The 22,540-nt window shown below is 46.4% G+C and overlaps 1 protein-coding gene across 1 annotated transcript in view; it reads left to right on the forward strand.

Moving 5' to 3' along the window:
• TMEM104 (transmembrane protein 104) overlaps positions 1 to 22,540 on the forward strand; it is a 68,740-nt gene that overhangs the window by 31,089 nt on the left and 15,111 nt on the right. Inside the window, exon 9 of the mRNA XM_019542505.1 lies at positions 11,832 to 11,925. Coding sequence (XP_019398050.1) covers positions 11,832 to 11,925 — 94 coding nt within the window. The remainder of the gene's footprint in view (positions 1 to 11,831; positions 11,926 to 22,540) is intronic.

Consider the following 22,540-nt stretch of genomic DNA (forward strand, 5'->3'; position numbering starts at 1 on the left):
CATATACTTCCAAAGGCTGCCTAACCATTGCAGGAAGTGGCATGGCTGGGGTGATCCACATGGGCATGCCATCAGGCTGGAGCACATGAACCATAGTGTGACTGCCTGTGTTTTGTTTCTGGCTTTCTATAGAAACTCAGGCCACTGACAGATGCTTATGTAAAGGCATAATGGAAACTAATCCCTGAACCTACAAATTGTTCCGCCTGTGATTTTTTTTGGGGGGGAATCAGGGGTCAGATCCTAATCACACTCTACTTATCAGTGCAGGGGCAGCTGGGATCATGATCAATTTGAAAGCCGGATGCCCAACAACCAACTGATTGTGGACTGGCTCCAGGACCACTCTGGGATTTGAGCCAGTCCTGGTGCAGTTCCCAGAACTGGCCAACAATTTTCTGATGGTCAACTGGATTGGGACTGTAGAGGGACTAGTACAAGCCCTGATGCAGCTCCATATCTGGCTGATAGTCAGCTGACTGTTGGGCGGTGAGGACCTTGTCAGGCCTAGTTGTAGACCCCAGAGCAGTCCTACTCCTCCCACACATTCAATTTAAGGTGCAGTGGAAACCAGCCACCAAAATATTGCACTTTTTTGTATAATATTTTTGTGGCTAGGCTCCTTTACTGTGGCACCATTAATTCCCTGAACATGTAGCTAGGTCACTATGCGAATAATAAACTAACTGTGTCCTAATTGTAATTTCTGCCAAAAGCCTCAGATTCTCCCACTAAGGTGGTTGTTAAGACTTGCCAGATAGATCAGCCAGAAGTCCAGTGTAGTCCTTCGAGCGCATCAGATGTGACTGATAGTGAGCACGGCTGATCCCCAACCTGTCCAGTTGTTCTGCTGAGGAAAGACTGGAGACTCTTCTGACCCCTGCAGCAATGATTTCTGTCTTCTCCAACTTGAGAATTGACCCCTCTTCTAGGTTGCAGAGCAATAAGCGTACATCAGGTGGAGCAGTGAACAACCTGATCCACATGAGAAGAGGTCGGAGGAGGTCGTTCTGGAGGATTTTCATCTCTAACCACCACCCTTAACTTTGCAGATGGAAAATTCATGGAAACCCACTTGAGCATTGAAGGAAGAAGCTGGTTTAGGGCAGAGCCATCCTTATGGCCAGGTGCAGGGGCCATCCCTTTCTAAGTAAAGCTGCATAGAGCTCATTTGAGCAGTCAGAAGCCAAACCTGACACTTCCTCTTGATGTTTGAGTCCAGTCTCTCCTGAGCTGGGCAGGTGTCACAACTGATATGTATTTGTGATCACTCATTTACTGCACAAATTGGAAAGGTTTAAAAACGGCCTTTACGGCTCTTTCCCTACACCCCCTCCAGACTGTTTCAAGGGACTCATTTGCCTCAGTCTCTTTGTGAATTGCTCTGTGGAAATAGGTTAATAAGTGTGCTTGCTGTATTGCATATATGGTTTGATATTGTGGCTACAACGACATTGTAACGATCGAGACTGGAGCTGTCCTATTAGATCAGATAAGTGGTCCCCTGGGGGAATCAATGCAAGACCTTTTTTTTCCTGAACAACAGATTTTTCTAACACTTGGTCCACTTTAAAAAAAAAAAAAAAAAAAATGGAGATCTCATAGAGATCTCATCTGATTGCTGAATGGAGCAGCAACCTTCTTGCTTGGGTGTGTACAAGTGTTGCCATGGAGTAGGTCATTCATTGACTGTGACCCCTTTCCATTCCCCACATACTTTATTTTGGAGATGCTCGAATGGCCTCAGGGCAGACTCTGTACAGAGTTGCATGGCAGTGCTAGTGCATGGGTGTTGCCATGAGAGGAGACTGGGGAAGTGGCATTGAATGTGATGGGGTGCCTTGCTCCCACTGGGAATGATGTTCAGAGATGAGGTGAACAATCTCGACTTTTAAGTAATCGACTGGTCGGTTGATTAGGCTTCGGTGAAACCTCGACTTTATGTGACCTCTGCGCTAAACCAGAACTACAGTGCTGGATCATGTAAGTGTAGATGCTGCCATAAATCTGAAAAAAACAGAGATGTTTTGTGTTTGTCCTGTAGGGAACTGTGGTCTGTGTAATGCATCTCAGCAGACAGTCTCTGAAGCAATCCAGCGGATTTACTGCACCGGTTCGCTAATTGTGTGCTGCCCGGCAGGGCCAGAGGAAAGCCCAGAGGAAGCTCCCTAAGTAGCCCGGAGCACAGCAGCTTTCCCTCTCTGTCACACAAAGCTAGTGCATAGGGAGCCCTCAGTGTGCTTCCAGGTATCTGCTCTATATGGCACACCAAACATCCAGTGCGGTAATATTGCCTGGAGGGCTTCATTTCAGGGGCTGGTGTATGTTAGGCCATACTGAGAATTTAACAAGAGGAGGCATGTCAGGAGAAAACATTACCGCTTCAGCGTTAGCAAAATGGTGTGCACTGTAACAGGCTTGGAGAGTCCTAAGCCTAGCAGATCCTAAAGGCCGAGTGTCCCAAGGACCTCCTAGCCCCAAATAGTTAATGGAGAAGCCTGTCTGTAAGGGCTTACGTGGGTATTTGTCACACTGCCTCTCTGCTGTCTAACCTGAAGGGCTTCTGCATTAAATATACCTGTAGCTTAATCATGCTATACGCTGCTATGGGAGTATATCAGTATGCATAAATATTAGGCAGTGTGTGCAATAATGGATATTCTCTTGCACGTTGTTGAATGAAGCTCATTAATCTGTTTATACAACAGCTAACTAATGTAGCAAAGCCCCCTCAAGGTTACTCGGTGTCAGGAAAGTTTGCTGTTCTACTTGGTATCCGTTTTGAGGCCAGAGGGCTCTGGCGGGTACGGCTGGGCCTGGCTCTGGCTCGTTTGCTCTGCAGGCCTCCCATGTACCACAGACCTCACGTTCCACTTTCCAGCTCCGTTTTCCTACCACTATCTGCCTTTCTTCTCCTATCCTGCTGTATTCGGATACAATGAGATGCAGAGTGGGGAAGGTCAGAGGGGGTCAAGGAGGCGCTAAAGTGATTACAAGGAACTGCAAATGACTGTGCCATAAATACCCTGACGATGAAGGATGGGACAACAGTCACCTCGGGAGTTTGCTGGCCTCCATCTTTCTGTTGCTCATGAAAAATCACTGTGGAAGCATATTTACACCTGAGATTGCAGGCTTGCTGTTGGCTGCGATCCGGGGGCCCGGAGTGCCAGAGGCAGCCGTGATTGCCTAGAATGGCTTTTTGAAAACATTTTGACATGTTTGGATTACTCGGTTTGGGAGGACAGGGACCCAAATCGTCAGGATTGTAACTGGATCTTGTACTTATTGGAATCTGCCAGCCCTGGAAACTGCCAGCCCTTTCCTCATCCCCGGCAAAGATCCAACCCAGGCAGAACCAGAGAAGCTCCATCACGGTGTCGGCAGACTTCAGTCCTCCCCCTTTGAGAGCTCCATCTGGAGCACTTCAGTTGCCTTTCAGTGCTCAGGCCCTCACGATGGTCAACATATGTGATTTGGTGGCTTTTGTGAAGTGGCCCCTTTCCCACTTGGAAACAGAACTGCACATTTATTTCACTTTCGGTCATTAAACCGAATACCACTGTTGACTGGGACGGGGCATGAACCTCTGACGCTGGTCCAAGGCTCTGGATCCCATCGCTGGCCTGCTGAACTAAGTTATTTGAGAGAATTACAGAGGGTCTGACTTCAAGAGAATTGCTGTGATACTGCTGTAAACTTTCTAAGGGAAGCTCTAGCTTTCATCCAGGCTTAATCTTGCTTTAGCTGGCTTCTTGAACCAGGGAGACCAAAGCTGGTAGCACCTGTCTCAGAGTCAGATATCTTCATCACTTTACTCTCTGGCTTCCTAGAATTAAGCAAAGAGGTCCCTTGGCTGTCACAAAATGGGCTGCAGCTATGTTTCTGGAGCAGATGGATCAGACCGAGTCTTGGTTAGCAGGAGAGTGTTCTCTTGGCCTCTGCTTTACCTATCAAAAACAGGGGGCTGTTTCCTAAGTTGGTGTGCAACCATCTAACTCCATTTCCAGCTATGCGGTCTTTCCCCAGCTGATGTCCTGGATGTAGAAGAGCATCCGATTTCAGATCCAGTACATCTGAGGAGAATGGCAGGGATGAGGAGGGTTTTTTTGTACAGGCAATATGTTCCCTGTGAGTTACGAGTGTAGAAAAAGCCCCGTGGTGTATGTTGAGAGCTGCACGGCAATTACCAGCGCTGCTTTGGCAGCAGATGTCTGTCTTACTCTGGAGGGAGAAACAAGGCCAGTTGTACATTATCCATAAATATTATTCATGCAGTGTCTAATGGTGGCAGACTTGTCCCATGGCAACTTCATTACTCCACAGGGGAAAGCAGAGGTTAAAATCCCTCTCGTCTCTCAGCTTCTTTCAGCAGTCTCATTTCTGTTGCTGGGTTATCTTTACAACCAACTTAAATAAGAAATTCAATAATTACTTGTCTGCTGATAACTTACTGCATATCAGTGCTGCCATAGTCCGCGCTCCAGCCGATGGAGGCTGTATATCTTCAGCTTTTCATTGTTTTAAGCTTTTGTAAAAAGGTTCTGGAGAGAACCCTATATGAACAATCAGTCTCCTTTTTCATATACTTCTGTTTTACTGTAAACTGTGAAGGATGAAGCTTTGCCGATGAAAGCTTGGAACGCTGCCCTCAGCGAAACGCCATCTGGCACTTTAGCTTGAGAGATGAGCTCATGCAGGAGGGAGGAGTGTCCTCTGTCACATAGTGGGGGGTGGTCGAGGAGAGATGGCAGAGGGGGTCCAGAGAAGGGCTGTAGAGTGGGCACTGTGCCGCAAGTGGGCACAACCTTTTCCTTGACCTGCTTAACAGATGGGTCCTTTAGCTGTGAAGCCTGTGGTGCGAGTACCTCGGGTTACTATTTTGTGGTCATCAGTGGTGGATGCCACAGTTTGGATGGCAACATGATGGTTACAGAGGTTGTGTAGCTGCCTGGGTGTGCTTATGTTGCTGGTGGTGACATTTTAGGTTGTTTAAAAACTTCTGCTTAGCCTCGATAATAGGGAGCAGAAATGCCATGTGGTTGGGGGAGGGCCTCAAATGTAATTAAATTCTTGAAGGCATTGACAGTACTTGCATGTATGGTTTAAACCAGAGCTGTTCAACGTATAAGTGACCAGGGGCCACATGCCAGTGGGCCATACAGGGGTGAACCATGGACCGCCCCCAAGCTACACGCAGTGTGGATGACCCCTGGTCCCCCTTCCTGCTGTACCATGCAGCCCCAGGCTCACCCTCAGCTATGCCACACTATGCCCTGGCACCAGAGGTGGGGACAAGCAGTGACAGCTGGGTGTGGAGGGAGCTCAGAGACTAACTGCTGTTGCACCTGGAGCAGTGGAGGGAGCAGTGACCTCCCAGGAGCCTAGGAGCCCCATGTGGACCGCAATTTGGGCAACCCTCATTTAAACCATACTGGCAGGTCCTTTCTTCCTGTACTCCCCCTAGATCCTAATCCAGAGCTTCCAGTATCTCCAATAAGCTTTGGATGAGGACCCAAGACAGAAATCCTGCATTTCTGATGCTTGCCAGTAATAATGAATCTCAAGTTCACTTTCCTTTGCTGTTCTCTGCACATCATCTCCTTGAGGCACCTGGTGCAGCCAGGGGTCTTTATTGCACAGCCCTGACCCGTTGGAGCATGGGATCCTGTCTGACCTTGTTGAAGGGTCAGTGTCTCAAAAGAAGGCCAGATATCAGAGCTCATCAGGTGGGTTTTTTTTCTGGGGCAGCGGGCGACTGCAGGCTTTTCACAACTCCATTTGTCCCCAAGGCTCCCAGCAGTCATCGAAGCTGCAAGAGGAGCTTTGTGCTTAGGGACATCTTGCCCAGGCAGCCGGTGTCAGAGTTGCCACTTGTCTGACAGCAGCTCCCGTGTCTGCTTTTTCTGCTCTGTTCAAGGAGACTGTCTTCACTTCTGCTTCTAAACAATGGGTTGAGCAAAGTTTCCTCTGGGAGGCGTTAGCTTGGTTGGCCTTGTGTCTTTCTGTCAGCCTCTGCTACGCCATGGGAATGCTACGTACCCGTAGCCTTGTACTTGCTATAAAGCATCCGGCCCTCAGCCTTCCACTGAGATGCTGCTTTACCAGAGAGAGTGCTCCATTTCATTTAAAACCAAAAAACTGCAGATTTAACTTCAGATTTCTCCCCATTAGAGCAAGGTTATTTGTATGCTTCCTCTCCAGCGTGAAGCTAAATGTTCCTCGGCACTTGTGACATTGCCAGGTACCAGTGTCTAGCTAGCATGTGAGATGTCAGCGCTTCTGCTCTGAAGCCTCGGAAGGAAGATTGGACTCGGGGTGAGTTTGGGCCTTTGATTGAAGGCTGGCATGTGGAGTGAGTTCTTGTGGTTATCTCACCATTCCCCCTCAGTACACTTGCACAGAGTCCCTTTCCACATAACTGAGTGTTTCTCCGGGCTGTGAAAAAACAAGCTAGACTAGTTACGCTAATTCACCTCTCTGCCAGAGCCAAGTATTGATGCTTTTCCTGGAGGTTGATGCACAGATCTTGGAGGTAAACACATTGCAGTAACAGTTGTTGAAAGACACCTGCTTTTTATCAGTCATCTTGTGCCCGTGTGCCAGCACACAGACCAGGTATTCAACATTATAGTAAATGTATCTAATTATATGAAATGCAAAAGTCTAGAACTCTTGGTTCAGAAATGATACCTTTTATTAGACCAACTAGGAAATCGCAAAAAAAAATCTTTTTCTGCAAGCTTTTGGGCTCATAAGGCTCTGGGAAAATTAAAGATCGTAAAAAGTCCCCATAGGTAGGAAATACACTTCATTTATTGCATTATAATTATATGAAGTAGCCAAGCCTGCTAGTCATGGCTCCTGTGGCTTTATAAAAAGATGTAAGGGAAGAGGTAAAACACGTGCTCTAAGATATAGTCTGTTTATTTGTCATACCAGGGATTTGGGGAATGATAGACCTACTCTCCAAGTACAATAAAGGGCTTTGGTGATGATAACATCTCCTTCTGGCCTACACATCTTTCAAACAGCCCCAGAGAGAGGCTGACCAAGACTGCAGTCAGGTGTCCATTTAATTCCTGGAAATATTCTCCTGGGATGTGTCTCAAGAGATTGATCAACTCAAGTGAGTGTTAACTGAGCCCACATTCAGGTCGGACAGTCAAATTCACATTTTTCCTTACCTTCTCACGGTCTTCTTTTGTATGTGTTAAGTGGCCCACTTTCTCAGTGGCTTATCTAACTCTTGTTTAATGTGAAAATCTCAAAAGAAATAGATCTTCTTTTTAAAATCACTGTTTCTAGTAAAAATTGCAAATCCCAGCTTGGTTCCTGCAGTAAGAAGTCTCCCTGTTGGCCAGCTTGCCGTTCACTTTGATAAATTAAGAGCTGCCAAATGGAAAAGCCAGACAGCCACTGATTGCTGAAATCCTCCTTTGTGGAAACTCCCTCTCACCCCCCTCCCAACCTCAGTGGCACTGCATCAGAAAAATAGTGCAACTTTTGCCGAAACGAAAAATCTCCCAGCACTTTAAGGCCTGCCCAGGTGTCAGGTTAGCTGGACTTCTGGGTACTGCTCTCACCAGCCTGCCGGGCAGAGCATAATTCACAGTGACAAACTCTTGTCTTCTCCTCCATGTTGGGAAGCTTCTAATTTTTTGTGACTGGAAACATAATCTCCAGGAAAAGCCACAAAAACATTGCTATCTAATTCAGTTATGTACTTGGTCATCACACCGGTTTGAACAGAGGAGGGTAAAAGAAGAGATGCCATTTGTTGTGCATGGTTTCCAGCTGTCCACTGAAACTAGCCTGGATAACTTTTTTTTTTTTTTTTTTTTTTTTTGAGGTGCTTGCATAATTCAAAGGGTGAGATGAAATACAGTGGAATATCTCTTTTTAGGTAACAGAACCAACAGCAGACAAGGAAATAGGAAAGCTTCCCTCTCCCGTCACGGTAGCTATTATCTGGATACAGGACTTCTTTGCCAAAAGCTTCATGTCTCTTTTTTATTTACCTTGTTCAGCTTGAAGGGAATCATCCATTTGTTGTCTGTACTTGTATACCACAAAGGTAAAATAATCTGCTTCAATTAAAGATTTGCCTTTTTGCTCTGCCTCGGGTTAATTTGCTAAGGCTTGGTAGCAAGGTGATCGATGCCTTGGATGTTTCTAGGAGACCTGAGGAGGTGAACTGGAAATAGCGAGAGCACTCTTTGGGTGTGTAACAGCCCAGCCTCTTAAAATGCCACGGGGTGAACTCGTGCAGTTTTTCCGATCCAGATTTAGAGAGGTTTGACTCTTGCCTGGAATGGTTTGCAAAACATCTCACTCCGGGGAGAGGAACTGAGCCTGGAAAATATTGTTAGCAGATGGAGATGATGTTTGTTGTGGCCCGGGTGCCGATCAAGACTAGCCTTCCTCTCAAGAAGAGATGACAGCAGTTACGAAGCTAATTAACTTTTTGGGTAGAAGAAGCCTACATGAATTTGAACTGCGGGTGTGAATCTTTCTCTAAAACAGCTTATGAAGAAGCACAGCGACCTTGAAATGAAAATGTGCCTTGCTAAAAAAACTAACTTCCATCCTTGAGGTTGGATGTTAATGCTTACCTGTGTAAGAACCTAAATATGTAGCATAATGTTTTATTAAGTACCGCTGTGTTTTAAGTACCTTGGCTTCCGCATTGGAGCCCTTTCCAGGTGTTGGTAAACCCTTTTCATTAGAAAGACATGCCTGGCTCTGAAGAGCAGTGGTGGGTGTGCATCCATGTGTTTCCCCAGTTCAGAGGCAATTAAGAAGAGACCACGTCACTGGATTGTACCGACCACTCGGTTCTCCTTTACTAACCGGGGGAATTTTTTCCCCCTTTTTTCTTAGCCTATCAAATATTTCATGGGCTTGGAGCAGATTTTTCACAGAGTTAATTTTCTTGTTTAATGCGTCCACCGCATTTAGCCTCCTGCATCCAAAGACCTTTCAGCATTTATCGCCGTTTTTCCTCTCTAAACAGGGTCTGCAGACAAAATCCCTTCAGAACAGCACAACCTGGCTCATCTCAATTCAGGGCCATGCATTTATTCTCACCAAGCCCTGGCTGCTTGTCTTCGTTCATTGATGGGATTCGGGTGGGGAAGGTAACATGTATTTATATTGCACTTGAATTCATCTCACACTTTGTTCCTTCAGACCAGTTCCAGGATCTTATTATGAACAAAAGATATTGCTTGTTATAAAGAAGAAGAAAAAATCCATATGTTCAGGCATGATGATTTGTATCCATCTCCATCCTAATGAGTTGAGTAGTGGAGGCTGTGAAGGAGAGGGAGTGTTTGAAGATGTACTGTGAGGATGATCAATGGACTTGATAGCCCAAGGTGGCTTGGGAGCAGGAGAATGTATAATCATGCAGGTGTTACTGTGGAAGATCCAGAAAGAACATGGTGATATTGCCCAAACACCTACCGTAGATCCAGGTCCCTGCTTTCTCTGCCGACAAGCGTGTCTGGAGCTGGCAAACCAGCCAGGCCCCTACAGTCTTCTGACACTGTGCAGGTGAAGCTTTGGTGTGTAAGAGAAACCCAGACTTCTGCAGTGCTACCCTTGTGCCTGGGGATGCCGTGTCCATCCTTCCGCTGGTTTAAAGATCTGTTTTGCCATTTGGTTCTGGTGTGTTCTAATTTGCACAGGACACCTGTTCCTTAATTAGCACCATCCCTCGCCTGTCTCTTTGTTTCAGCGCGTTCTGATGCATGAGCTAATAACCTCTCTTGAAGGGAGGTTGTTTAGCAGCCTGTGTTTTAAGGAGAGGCTAGCAGAGGATGGAGCTGTAATTTCCAGTTGCAGGAGATTTGGCTTCTGCTTAGTAGGTATACCAGAGGTCTCTCACCTGCTTTCCTATATGTGTCCATTGCATCTCTCTGGTGATTATTCTCACCTGTCTAACCCTAAAGGGTCGCTTTCTGCTTTGGGGCTGAATGGCAGCCTGTGGAAAGAAGGTTGTGGGAGGAAAAAAGTTTTTATAATCCAAGCTCAGGGGAAAAGTGGAATAAAGGTTCATTGTAACAATGTTTTTATTCTGTTGTGCTGGAACTGAAGGCTCCTCTCTCTTTTTTCTTTTTGTCTAAAACTTGTCAATTATATTTAATATCCTTTGTACTACTTGAATGCATCTCAACCAAAGGATCTCAGAGCCTTTTACAGATCAGAGTGTGCATCACACTTCTGTTCTGGTCTTGTTTTGCAAAATGGGAAGCTACAGCACTGAGGGCGATTGCAGTGGGGCACATGGGAAATTTGACGGAGCTTGGCACAGAACCCATGATTCCAGACTTCTTGCCCTGTTCCTGCACTTACTCTGCTCATCTGAGAAGATTTGCACTGGGAAATGGTTTTGATCACTGCCTGTCTCTCTTGAGAAGCATTTTGAAAAGCCAAACAATTTTCTTAGGTTACGTTTGTCTCTAGTAGCTGGGGTTCTTTAAGCTCCACTACTGCCTTATCAGGGGGCCCTGAAGTCATGAAGCATCTTTGTGACTCTGTTTCCCTAGCCATAAAATGGGGACACTGCCTTCCACTTGAAAAAGGCTTTGAGATGTGGAGCAATACAAGTTCAAACCGAAATTTGTCATTAGTAATCGTGCCAGGTTGCTATGCCAATAGGTCAAGTGCATGCTGTTGCCTTCTGAGTGTTTTCCTAGATCCTACTATTTGCACCTGTTAATGAGTCAGTCCTTAATTATGGCAATTGACAGTCAGTCCCTGCAAGAGCTACTTCCAGAGGTCCCCTTCACTATTGGTCCCTTTTCTCTCCCCACTTTCCAAAAGACTGCCCCCCCACCCCCGTTAGCATCATGTATTCCACTCTCTGGTCTCACACAGCTTGATTACGAGCTCTGTGGCATTGAAGTGGGATAAGAGGGCACAGCTCCTTCATGTGCCATGTCCCTGTTGATAGTGTCTTGTGCAGGGAAGGAGTGGTAAGAGGAAGTCTTTTATGCCTAAGAAACTGTTTTTCTTAATTTCTCCTATGCCATGTGATGGGCAGCTCTAAGATTCAGCAGATTCTGAGAATGCACCATTCCCGAGCTTAATCTTTAGAGCCCCATCTGATCTTTATCTAGCTGTCATTAAGACTTGTGCCAAATAAGGGTAAATTGAAAGTAGATCCGTTGTTGACGGGAACTTGGATCTCGGTATAGCATAGAGCTTTCCTCTGATAGCAAACTCTAGGTGAGGCAAATCCTTGTTTTTTTGAAAGGGTTTTCAGCTCAGTGGAGCAGTTGGGGGGGGGGTTTGTGCTGTAACTCTGTGCTACAAATATGTAAAAATGAAACCGTCAGGCACCGATGTACGTGGAGCTGGTAAATTGGTCTGTAGGTCCTGTGGCTGTCTGGCCTGGAACCCTTTGAGCCAAGTCCATCACCCTTAATGCAACCAGACTGGTTTCTGCAACAGCTGTCCAAATCTAAATTGAGCCTGTACCTGAACAAAAAGACCACGGTTTAATATTTGATGGTCCACAATGTTATACCCAGAGCTTGGAAGTGAAATGTGTAGGTTACAGCAGGGTATAGTGATAGCAAACATCTAGGACCTCAGAGATCTTCTGCCTGAGGCATGAAGTCTGACACCCAGGCAAGTTCCTTGACCCCCTTACGTCTCAGCCAGCCCTACTGTAAGACTAAATAATGAAGAAAGCTCAGTGACAAACAGATATGCCTGAGCTGAGCTCTCAAGGGGAACGCTACTTGACTGGGTTCTGGTTTTACTAGCAGAATTCTTATTTTTAGTCTAATTATAATAGTTTTTTACCTTCTGTCTTGCAGGCAGCATTTACTCTCCTGCTGGGTCCTTTCACCTTCTTTAATGTGCAGAAGACCAAGTATCTTCAAATCATGACGTCCTTGATGAGGTGGATAGGTGAGTCCTGTGAGGTTCAGGTGTCTTAACAAGCCCTTACCCCTTTCGTGTTGGACACTGAATCACAACTGGAGCCTCTTGGAAATTTTCTGGCATAGTTTGCCAGGAAAGGGCTCTTTGCTGAAAGCAAAACTTTTGTGGGCATGAGCAAGTATTGATGAAACATTGATCAGGAAAGGGTTTTCAGCTCCAAGGTAGGATCGCTGGGCAACCCTGAGGGAAAGGGAATAGAGAAGAGAGAGAGCGAAACCCCAGGACAGCCCCAAGTATGGTGGTTAGGGCAGTCCTCTGAGTTGCAGGAGATGGCAGAACTGGGTTTGGAACATGGGTTTGCCACCTCAAGGACAAGAGCTCTACCCATCAGGGGCCCTGCTATCCTGGAATAGGCATCTCTCCTTGTTCTTACATGAACAGGAAGGTTTTTTAAGTTGCATAAGACTTTGTGGAATGGAAACATTTGTTTTCAAGCCAGCTCTTCTCATAGGAATTGTATGTGCTGGAGTATCTGTTTGATGGCTTGGCCATCCAGCTCCCTCAAAATATTGAATGAACTATAACTCTGTAGCCTGTGTACTTTTTTTTTAACCCTGTTTTTATGATCTGGATAGTGGTTTCAAATACCCGTTTCCAAATATTTTCGCGCTGCTCTATGGTATGCAGAGTCTGAAACTTCTACACTGACACAACTGTCTTTGGCTTCTTCCCCCGGCCCTGTTTTTCAAGATATCGTGCTAAGAATGAAAGTTGCCATAAAGGCTTTTTTTCTTTTATTGATGGTGGTGAGGGAGCATTTATACAGTGTTACCTTGTGACCAGAAAATAAAGCATATGGATTGACTATCCCATTCACGAACGGAGTGTCATCTCTCTTGTATTTTCTAGTGGTAAAAGGTCCAGGTGGAGATACCTTAAAGATATTTCTCACCAATTAAAGCTAATGGATTGTGGGGGGTGTGGTGGCTGCCGCTTCATCATTCTTCCTGTCCTCTCAAAAGACAACAGAGCTTCTCTAACATAAGGTTAACTTCTTTGGGATCCAGATCTTAGGAATAAGTTTGAGAAATCCTTTCAGACAGAATGGAGTTGTGATTATACTTGGGGAAAGGACAACTACTTGGCCACTTGTTGTATTGATGTGCACATTTAATAGAGAATCTACCCTGAATCTTGTGGTTCAAAGACCAAATTCCAGGATTACCTGGGCCACATGTGTGCCTGCGTTTTTAAGGTGCAAGTCCGCAACTTCTTTAGTCCATGTTTACACCAAAGTGTTCATCTCCATCCATCCCAGCCTGAAACCTAAACTGGCTAATAAATACTTGCCATTAGCCCTTGGCAGGAAGGAAAACTGACTTGTCTTTTTTCAGTTCTTGATGTTTTTTCACTTGCTCAGGGCTTACACAGGGCTGACACCCTGTTCCTGTTACCCAAGTTCAGTCCCATGACCCTGCTCTAAAACTGCCAGCAGTCCTCCAGAGAGTAGAGAAGATCCTGTGGCTGAGAATCTCTCCTGTGAGGTTAAGCAGCAGCTTTGGCTGGGGAAATGAGGTCCTTCAGTCGCTGTGAGTGTCTTTAAGCTTCAGTGCCTTGGAAGTTGAGGAGTTTGAGGTAACGAAGGCTGACCCGCTATGGTGTGAAAATCCTGAATGTCAGCTTGCCCACTTTGTCTGAGCACATGAAAGGTTGGACTGGTGCATGCACTGCAGACAAAGGGGTGGTCTCATTTAGGGGGTATTAAGGGAAGCACAAAAAAAAAAAAAGCAATCCCCTCTCAGCTCACTGGCCCAGTTCTGATCACCTGGGCTCCTCTCTCTGCAGATGCATCAGTCAGACCTCATCCCATCTCTGCGACAACCTGACACCTGTCTGGCCCGCCATTGGTCTGTCCCTAGCCAGCTGCCTCCAAAATGAAGAGGATGCTCATTAAGCCTTAGCACCAAGGCAGAACCTTGCTTCTGTGTTTCTTCCCTGTCACAGGGAGGACAGGAGCGGCATTTGGAGGGGTGTAGGGGAAACTCATGCTTTAGCCTGATTGATTCCCACATCAGGCCATTGGGGAACAGCTGCCCCAGATAATGATAGTTAATGGTCCCAGCAGGACCTCAGTGGCTACTTAGCTCAATGGATTCCGTATGTGTACAATGAATGATAGATTTATTAGGAGCGGAGACTTAAAGGCAAGGCAGATGTTACAGTAAATAAAGAGTAAATCTCCTGCTGCAGCCTTTGGGGCAAGGAAGATCCTGAGTTTAATTTGGCTTTGAGTCGATATGTTTTTTTTCCCCTTCCCACCATGATACAGGTCAGTGCCGTCAGCTAGGTTAGCGTTTGGATTTGCCTTGCACCCAAGGCAGGGGTCTGTAAATGTGTAACTGATTGTCACACAGCTTGCTGGCAAGATAAGCCCCCCCATGCTTAGTCTGGATTTTTTGTTATCTGATCTGGTTCTGCTTGAATATGAAGGTTAGATGCTGCACCGTCCTCCTCTGGCAGCCAGGGCTGCCTTTCCATACTGGTTAGAGCAGAATGGTGCTTTGATGTTCCGGATGGGCTCAAGAAAAACTTAGAGCCAAACTTTTCAGGTGTGCCAGGCTGGCTGATCCCAACTAGTTTGCCTGCAACAAAGGGAACACTTATAATTTTATTTGCCCGGAGGGTGTTGTGTATTCTGGATATCCCCTTCCTCGTGATGGGGCTTATTTTTTTTTCAGCTTTGATGGGCATGAATTGGCACTCGCTTGTTCTTTGCACTCTGATTTGGAAAGCAGAACCTCTCATCTGTCCTTGGAAATTAATATCAGTCCCTTTCCCCAATTCAGTGAAAAGCCCCTGGATTCCCCAGCTGCAGTGGCTGACGTCAGCGTGCACTGCCCCAGGTATATTGAAGTTTAAGTTGACGGGGGCAGAGAGGATGGTTTTTGGCAGCAGAGCGAGTGAGCTGCTTGTTGAAGGTCATTTCTACTCCTGTTTGTAATGGTGTCAGACTTGCCTTTGAAAGTTGTTTTCCCTCTTTCTCCTCCTGATCTAAGTGATAATCAAATGTCACCGGCCTCTTTGTAGAACCTGATGCTCTTCAGAAGCAACATGCAGTAGTCGCTTCTCTACAGTAGTCATTTTTCTCTATGAGATGTAAAGACTTCATCTTTCAATGAAAAATAAGCTACCTCAAGAACACTGGAACCTGCATCAGAAAGAAAAATGGGTCCAGCTAGGGGAATTCAGAGGAAGAGCCATGGCTGGGGCTTGGCTCCTGCTCACCGGGCTGCCTTAACAGCATTATTTTTCACTTTTGGGTTTTGTGGAAGCTTTTGATGCACTGTGGAGGCAGGTGCTTTCTGGGGCATCTTAGGCCAGTGGAGCAGGGGGGAGATAACATCAGAGATCCTAAGCAGATGGGGTTTTGTTCACTGGGCTTGTGAGCACAAGGTGCTCATCTGGAAACAAAGGCTGGCATAAAGAGGTACTCTTTCTGTCAAAAGGGATAAGGACATGGTGGGCATAAATACATTTCAGGTGGAATAGACCAGATTAATAAAGGCTCTGGGTACATAAAGACCTGAACCTGCATAAGCACTCTTTCAGAGCCATGTTTTAAATACAGCTCCTATAACAAAACCCTGTTTAACATCCCTTTGTATTAGTCTTAATGATGTGAATATTTCGACCAGCACATCTAGGCTCCAAGCAGGTTTGTGAGACACTGGGCTAAAAAAGATTCACCTTTGCTCAGCTAGTGTTGCTACTATTGCTGGTACCAGAGAGCCATGGATACTAAACTAACTCTGGGAGAAATTTGGAATATGCTGAGTTACCAATACAGCCTAATAGACGAGTCAGGAGCTCATAGGCTATGAGATGGCTGTCTGAAGTGTGCCCTAGCAAAAGAAAGCCTGGTTATGGTACCAATACCATTGTAGTATAATAGACATCTTCTGACAGTAAGAATCACCTCTATTCCATACATAGTGAATAGTGTGTTTATGATCTGGGTCTTGAACTGAGCTAGATTTAATGCATTCTTCCCAGAGTTAAGTTGCAGAAAAACTTGCGTGCTGTCAAAAACAGACTGTCTTGTAACGTGCTTGGGCCACAAGCCGCTTTAAACCTGGTTACTTTTATAGACTCCAACTGAGGCCCCAGCTTTACTAGCTGCACTGTGTAAAAGATGTTGTTAGTAGGGTACTGATGCGAGCTCTCAGCTGCTCAGGCAAGGGTTCTTTTCGGACAGTGCTGCTGCTGTGTCCTTTCTCCCTCCAGGAAAAGGAGAATGGTCTTAAAACTGTTAGGGTATCCAGGATGAGACTGTTCCCTAATCTGGTTCAAACACTGTTGGTTTGAGCTTTGAATGCAGCTGGGCTAGTCTGGTTCTCAGAAAAATACCACTTTTATTATCTCAATCAAGGAAATCACTCAAAATGGATTGATAGAGCTACTCTCAGCTTTGCAGATGCAAAGAGATGCTGCTCTGTTTGCATGGCTTGTCACTCAGACTCGTCTGCGCTGATTAGGGATTTTGCAGCAGTGAGATCAGGTCGGTCTTCCAGACTCAAAGTATTGCTTCATTCATCAGACTTTGGTCAAGTCAGATACCTCTTCCTGTGTTTCTAAAGCTGACCCATTCACCTCCCTGAACTCAGGTGCAGTTGGTAGTGGGTATTCACAGCCATGTTGCATGATGAGCTTTTCACTTCTGTTGCTCTTCACAGGCCCAGTCATTCCCTGTCCCCTCTCCGTGGCAGCATCCACTGTGACCTCTTCTCAGTACTTGGCGTGGCTTTGTCAGGCTATCCCAGCACATAGTTCAAAATCTCCAGGGCCCATGAAGTAAGAAAAACCCTGTAGACAGGCAAGCAGTTGCAGGTATTGCTCAAGCAGGAACCCTGGAGCATTTAACTGCACAGCATTGCTCTTGATTTGTTGATTATTGTCTATCAATCTCACGGGAGGGATGTGGATTAGGAGAGATAACAAAAGGCCAACACTTGGTGGGCAGATACTCGGCAGCAAACTTAGTATAGTGTATTAAGAAGCTAAACCGATTAATTGCAGCCTGTTACAGCCTGAATCTCCCAGCTTTACGAGCTGGGCCCATTGGCTTTAAAGACTCTGGCAGCATGATTATTGCTGCTGTTATTGAATCATTTCTGGCAGCCATTCCCAGACAGCTTTCACTTGGGGCCACTTGCTACACATTGCTACAGATGCTCCATTTGTAGTTATTAGAAAGTATTGTATTTTAATAAAGGTTTCTTTTACAGAGGAGTAAACTTCCCTTAGATTTGGCAGCCTCTGGCTTGCAGTTGCCTCTCTCCTGAGCTGCTTTGTGGTGCACTTGGATCAGATGGTTGGCACATCACTCCTAGTCAATGCACCCTTTAAACTGAATCAATCCCAATCCTCATCCTTTTCCCAATTACGCGGATAGACTTGAACATGAACATTAAATAAGTCTCTTCCTCCCACCCCCTTTCTTTCTCTCAGCCACATCTTTATCCCATGCTTCACTCCGCACAGGCACTGAATACTCAGAAGCATCTTTACCTGTTTCTGTCTCCAGACTGTTCAACAAAAGGAAGAGATTGAGGGGAAAGAACTCTAAGCTAGTGACAGTGCCTTAGGAGCGAAGATTTCAAACTGCTCAGTGACTGTTAAGTAACTGTCCATGGCTCACACTGGAGGTGGGTTTTAGCCCCACTTTTTTTCCTTCCATATGCAAATACTGGGGTGGAAAGAGCTCTCAAACATCCCCTAGCAAATAGTCAGCAGAGCCCAGGATAAACCCAGGAGTCCTGGCTCGGTCTCTGGGTGCAATCACTAGATGTAAACTCAGTGCTGACCATTGCTTCCATCTCAGATATCAGGGAGCTCTTGGCGGGGAGAGTGAAGGATTGCTCCCAGGGCTTGAATACAATCTGATAGATTCCACCTGTCTTTAATTTCTGTAGTTTACATTGTTTTTGTATCTTCTGTGAAACTTCTCTGCCTGCAGAAAGGCACCATCTTCCAATAGCCTGGGTATCCCTAGTTTCAGAGAAAACTAATAAAACTGACCTGGATGTAATCTTCCTCTACCATCCCCAAGAACTAGACTCTTCTGAAGGAAGGACTCCTTACTGTGTAATGAAGTCCTGACTCCAAGACCACTGAAACTGTTACTAGGACTTGGTTATGGAAGTAGTCCTTTCCGGGAACTCCCCTAATCAAACCATCTTGGAAACTGGGACTATTGTTGGAGGAGGAAAACAAAGTTGTGTCGTAAATGCAATCTGGTAGTCCCTGAGTATTTTAACTCTTTTTAAATTTTAGAATTTGTTGTAATTGCTCTTGTCTCTATTGTTTGTTGTGCATCTTCTCCATGGCTTACCACCCAGCCAGCAGGACCCTGAGCATCAGTCACCGGGGCAGGTGGAACTCGTTGAGCCAGACTTTGGTTCTTTCATTTCAACTTCATGCTTAGTGATCCAAAGCCTTGGACACTGAAGACTTTTCTCTGTTCACAGAGCCATGTATAACTAGAACAATAAAGAACAAACGTCCCTCATGGAACATCTCTGCTGGTTCTCACACTTTGAGGACCAAGTGGTTAGGTCATTCCAACCTCTTACCACCTTTGCTTTGACCACCAGGCATGTAACTGCAGTGGAAGATCCTGGAGTGGACACTTGGCCGTTTTAGGAATTAGTTTGAGATGCAGCTCCTCGCAGCCAGTGAATAGAATTCAGCTATTGCAGTAACTTTTGGTCACCGCTATCCTGATCACGCTTACATTGGGAAAGCCAGATGTGATCTGCCTTCATGAGCCCAAGTTATGAGACTTTCTTTGTTCTTTTTTCATCTTTTCACTAGCTGTTGCAAATGGGGAAGAAAGGAGGTAAAGATTTACAGCAGTACTTGATGAAGGAAGTAGTGACAATATCTGAAGTTTTATATTTCCAATCACCTGTGAAGAGATTAGTCTGCTATTGTCTATAGTTCTCTAGGCAGCTGCTGTTCTGGTGATTAAAAACCGAGCTTACTGTGACAGCTTAAGGAAGGACCCAGTAGACCTCTGCCCTATTGTAGTCACTTCCTTACATCTTCTGTTGGGAGGGAGGAGGAAGAAATTGAACTATAAATCAGGGCATTGTAGTCCATGTTAGGTTGCTTTAAGGAAACTTGCCCTCCTTTTACCAAGTTGTCCTGCATTCTTTGGGCTCTCTTAGAGAAGAGGTGGCTGCGATTGGGAGCCTCTGGGTGAATCATTCCTGAAGGAGATAATACATTTATAAAGACTTAGTTGAAAGGCTGTGCTGTTCTGCTGTGCCTGCCTTTTAGAGACATCTGAAGAGCTCATTTTAGCATTTGTTCATGTGGGCTGCGGCAGGGGTGAAATGGTGCCAGCATGAGCAAAAGTACCGTGTTAACTTCTGATGCAAATTGAGCGCGACGTACAGCGCTGGACAGGACCGCTGAGCTCCTTCTAGAGGAGTTAGCATTCCTGAAAATATCATCTTATCCAGTCAAGAGGAGGCAAAGTGATGGCTGTCTGGCTGCGGAGCCAGTTCTGAAAGCCCCGTGGGGGGTTGAGAACACAGCAAGTCAGTCCCGCATCCCAGCGTGATGACAGCATCTGCAGCAGTGGTGCTCGGCAGATTTTGGGAGTGCAGGTTGACAGCAGGAGCATCTGTGCATGCTCTGCTAAGCCTGTAAGGATGCTTAACAGAGCACCACTTGGACACAGTGGCAAAACCCTGACCAGTGGGCTGACACGTCATTGGATACTGCCCCAGGTAAAGCAAGGCAGGAGTGGTTTAGGTGGAGTCACTGGCAGCAGACAGCCTGCACTGCTTTGTTTCTGTATCTCTGAAGATCTCCAAGCATGGTGCAATCAGTAATTGAACCTTGCAATGACCCGGTGAGGTAGGGAAGAAATATCCCCATCTTGCAGTAGGGTAAAACTGAGGCATAGAGAGGAAGTGACTGGTCCAAGGTCAACTGCTGAGCTTGGAATAGGCACCAGGAGTTCTGAGTGCTGGTCTCTGGGCACAATGATGCTTCTTTCAGAGGGCACTTGAGAGTTTGGAGAAAACATCATCAAGGACCCCCTCATGAAGGTGATCAGTTCTCCCTGCTCGTTTTTCCCTTCTCTTGAAACATTTTCTCCCACAAGTGACACAGTGTGCAGCCCATGCACAGAAACCCGGCTGGTATGGACTCAGTGAAAAACACAAAACCATTCCACAGAGTTAAAGGCAGACATTGTAATGGGGAGGTTAATGTGGTGCCACTTGACTTGTCTTGTCACAAGCACTGCTGTGGATGGGATTTTAGCAGCAGAGGAGTGATACTGTTCATCAGGAAAATCCTCTTGTACAACCTTCAGCTGCTGAAAGACTCGTTAAACAAACTATTCCTTTGTTGGTGCCATCCAGCCCTGATTTGGCCCAGGGCCAGGGTGGTAATAGTATGTGGCAGAGGGCATTAGTAAGAGTTGACAGCCTGAATGGATTGTCAAGGCATTGGCATGACAGGCAATATAAGCTAAACAAGGCTTCCCTTCACCTGGCATAAGTCACAGTCCACATCTATACGATCTGGAGAAGCTGAGGCTGTCATCTCCCCTTCACCGCTCTGTGAGCAACAGTCCCGTGCCACCCACCCCGAGCTGCAGACTTCAAGGCAGCAGAACAACTGTCATGCTCCAGCTGAAGTCCTGCTTCACCTGTCCGCACTGAACGTATGAGCCCTCCTTGCTTCTCTTTCCCAGAAAGACTCCCCTGCTGCCCCCTGCTCTGACACCTATACTACGTTCTCCCGGAGACAGAGACGCTGTCTTCCCTTAATGGCTCCGATTCCTTCTTCCCAACTGACATAGATGCCTACTTGTACCACTCGCATCTCCTCAGAAATAGGAACGTTTTGATCTGCATTGTCCTTCCTTGGCTTACCATCACTCGGGATGAATATGATACACAACCGTCTCCAGCTACTCGGTGCTCCCACTTCGCTCACTATGGTTCCACCTCTCATTTTACTGTCCTCTCGGACTGAAATGTGCCCTAAAGTTTAAAGCAGCTTCTTCCTCTCCGGTTTCTGGCAGCTTGTGGCTCACATACTGGCAGGATGATGGCACGCAATTTTTGGGGAGGAAGTTCGGGTAACCCAGAATTAATGTAGGAGTTGGATCAATCATTGCTTATTTCAGTAGTCTCTACTTTCACAGACTTGCTGTACTGGAACAACTGGCAAGCAGTCTTAATACCTTACAATTACAGGCTCACTCTAGTGCCTTTTGTTCCCAAAGAAATGTGATAAACGGACACAAAACCCTGCTGAAAGGCTTTAACTTCTGCAGTGAAGGGAGGTAGCAAAGTGACTAGAGAGCCAGTGTTATGGTAGGCAAAGCCAAAGTGTTGGCTCAGGACAGGACTTTGGTCTTCCAGAAATAACATTGATTATTTAAGGTACACCCAGAGCAGATGTGGGCACCGTTTGAAACATCTCCCCCCAAAGACCTGCACAGGTCCTAGGAATGCTGAAGTGACTGGACTGCCAGAGTGTAGGTACTTACTGCAAACCTATCAGATACTCATCTTCCACTTCTGTCCACTGTCAGAGGTAGGAGAAGCTAAAACCCTTCCAAATGCTACTACCGATTCCCTTTGGGAGTAGCTGTTAGGTCCCCAGTGTAACAATTGTCCTTCAGCATAAAACAATGAGACTTGGATTGGCGAGGTTCAGAAGATCATGGGTGTTGCAAAAGAGGAAGCCTTCTCCCACTCCCTGAAGCATACCCAAAGGGACCTGGCCCAGGGAGGTCATGGAGCTCTCCTCCATGTTCCCTCACCCCCTTCCTAGAACCCATCGTGACACCCGGCATCTGAGCCGCAAAGTGGGCAGCGCGCATCACCAGCGGGTGATCCATTATCATTATCCCCCAGCATATTGATTCTCCGCTCCAGCAGGAAAGCTCTGTCATGCCGTCAGCCAGCGCTGACGAATGGCTCTGCTGCAAACGTGTCAAAACTCTACCGCGGCGCCTGCTTACATAAATGGCTATAAGTGAGTGCTGTGGAACAAGGGGGGGGGCTCCATTTCCAGCAGGATGGTGTGGCATCTTCTCACATCCAACACTGCTCAAGTTTGTATGGAGGGATATCGGGTGGAATCTGTCCCAACTAGGGCTGCCTCTTTGGGGTTCAGCTTGGGTTTCAGGTTGAGGGGACTAGGAACTGGCTCCAGCTGTAGCAAGCAGATGTTGTTAATAGGATCTGTCCTGGGTACCTCCAAAGACAGAACACCACTGAAAACAGAACTGGATTGCACTCCAGTATAAAACTCTCCTGCTCTCGGTTGGTCTGCAGCCTCCGCGTCCTTTCATGCATCGCTTGGACATTCCTGCCTGGAAGTGCTGAGAGAGTCTCAGAGTTCAGTGCCAGCTGTAGCTATAGCTGTTTGGGAATTTACTCCTCTGTCAGGGGTTGCAGAGTAGTTGTCCGTGGACAAGAGTTTGTTGCTTATTCTAGAAAGCAAGCTTGGGGAGCGCATGCTCTTCTGTAATCAGGGGGAAGTGGTCCCTGCTCACTTGGCACCAGTGTGCTCTGGCTGAAAGGCCAGCTAATGCAGGAAATAGCCC

This window comes from Crocodylus porosus, unplaced genomic scaffold (assembly GCF_001723895.1).
Source record: "Crocodylus porosus isolate Cpor-Errol unplaced genomic scaffold, CroPor_comp1, whole genome shotgun sequence".
In the NCBI taxonomy this organism is placed as follows: Eukaryota; Metazoa; Chordata; order Crocodylia; family Crocodylidae; genus Crocodylus; species Crocodylus porosus.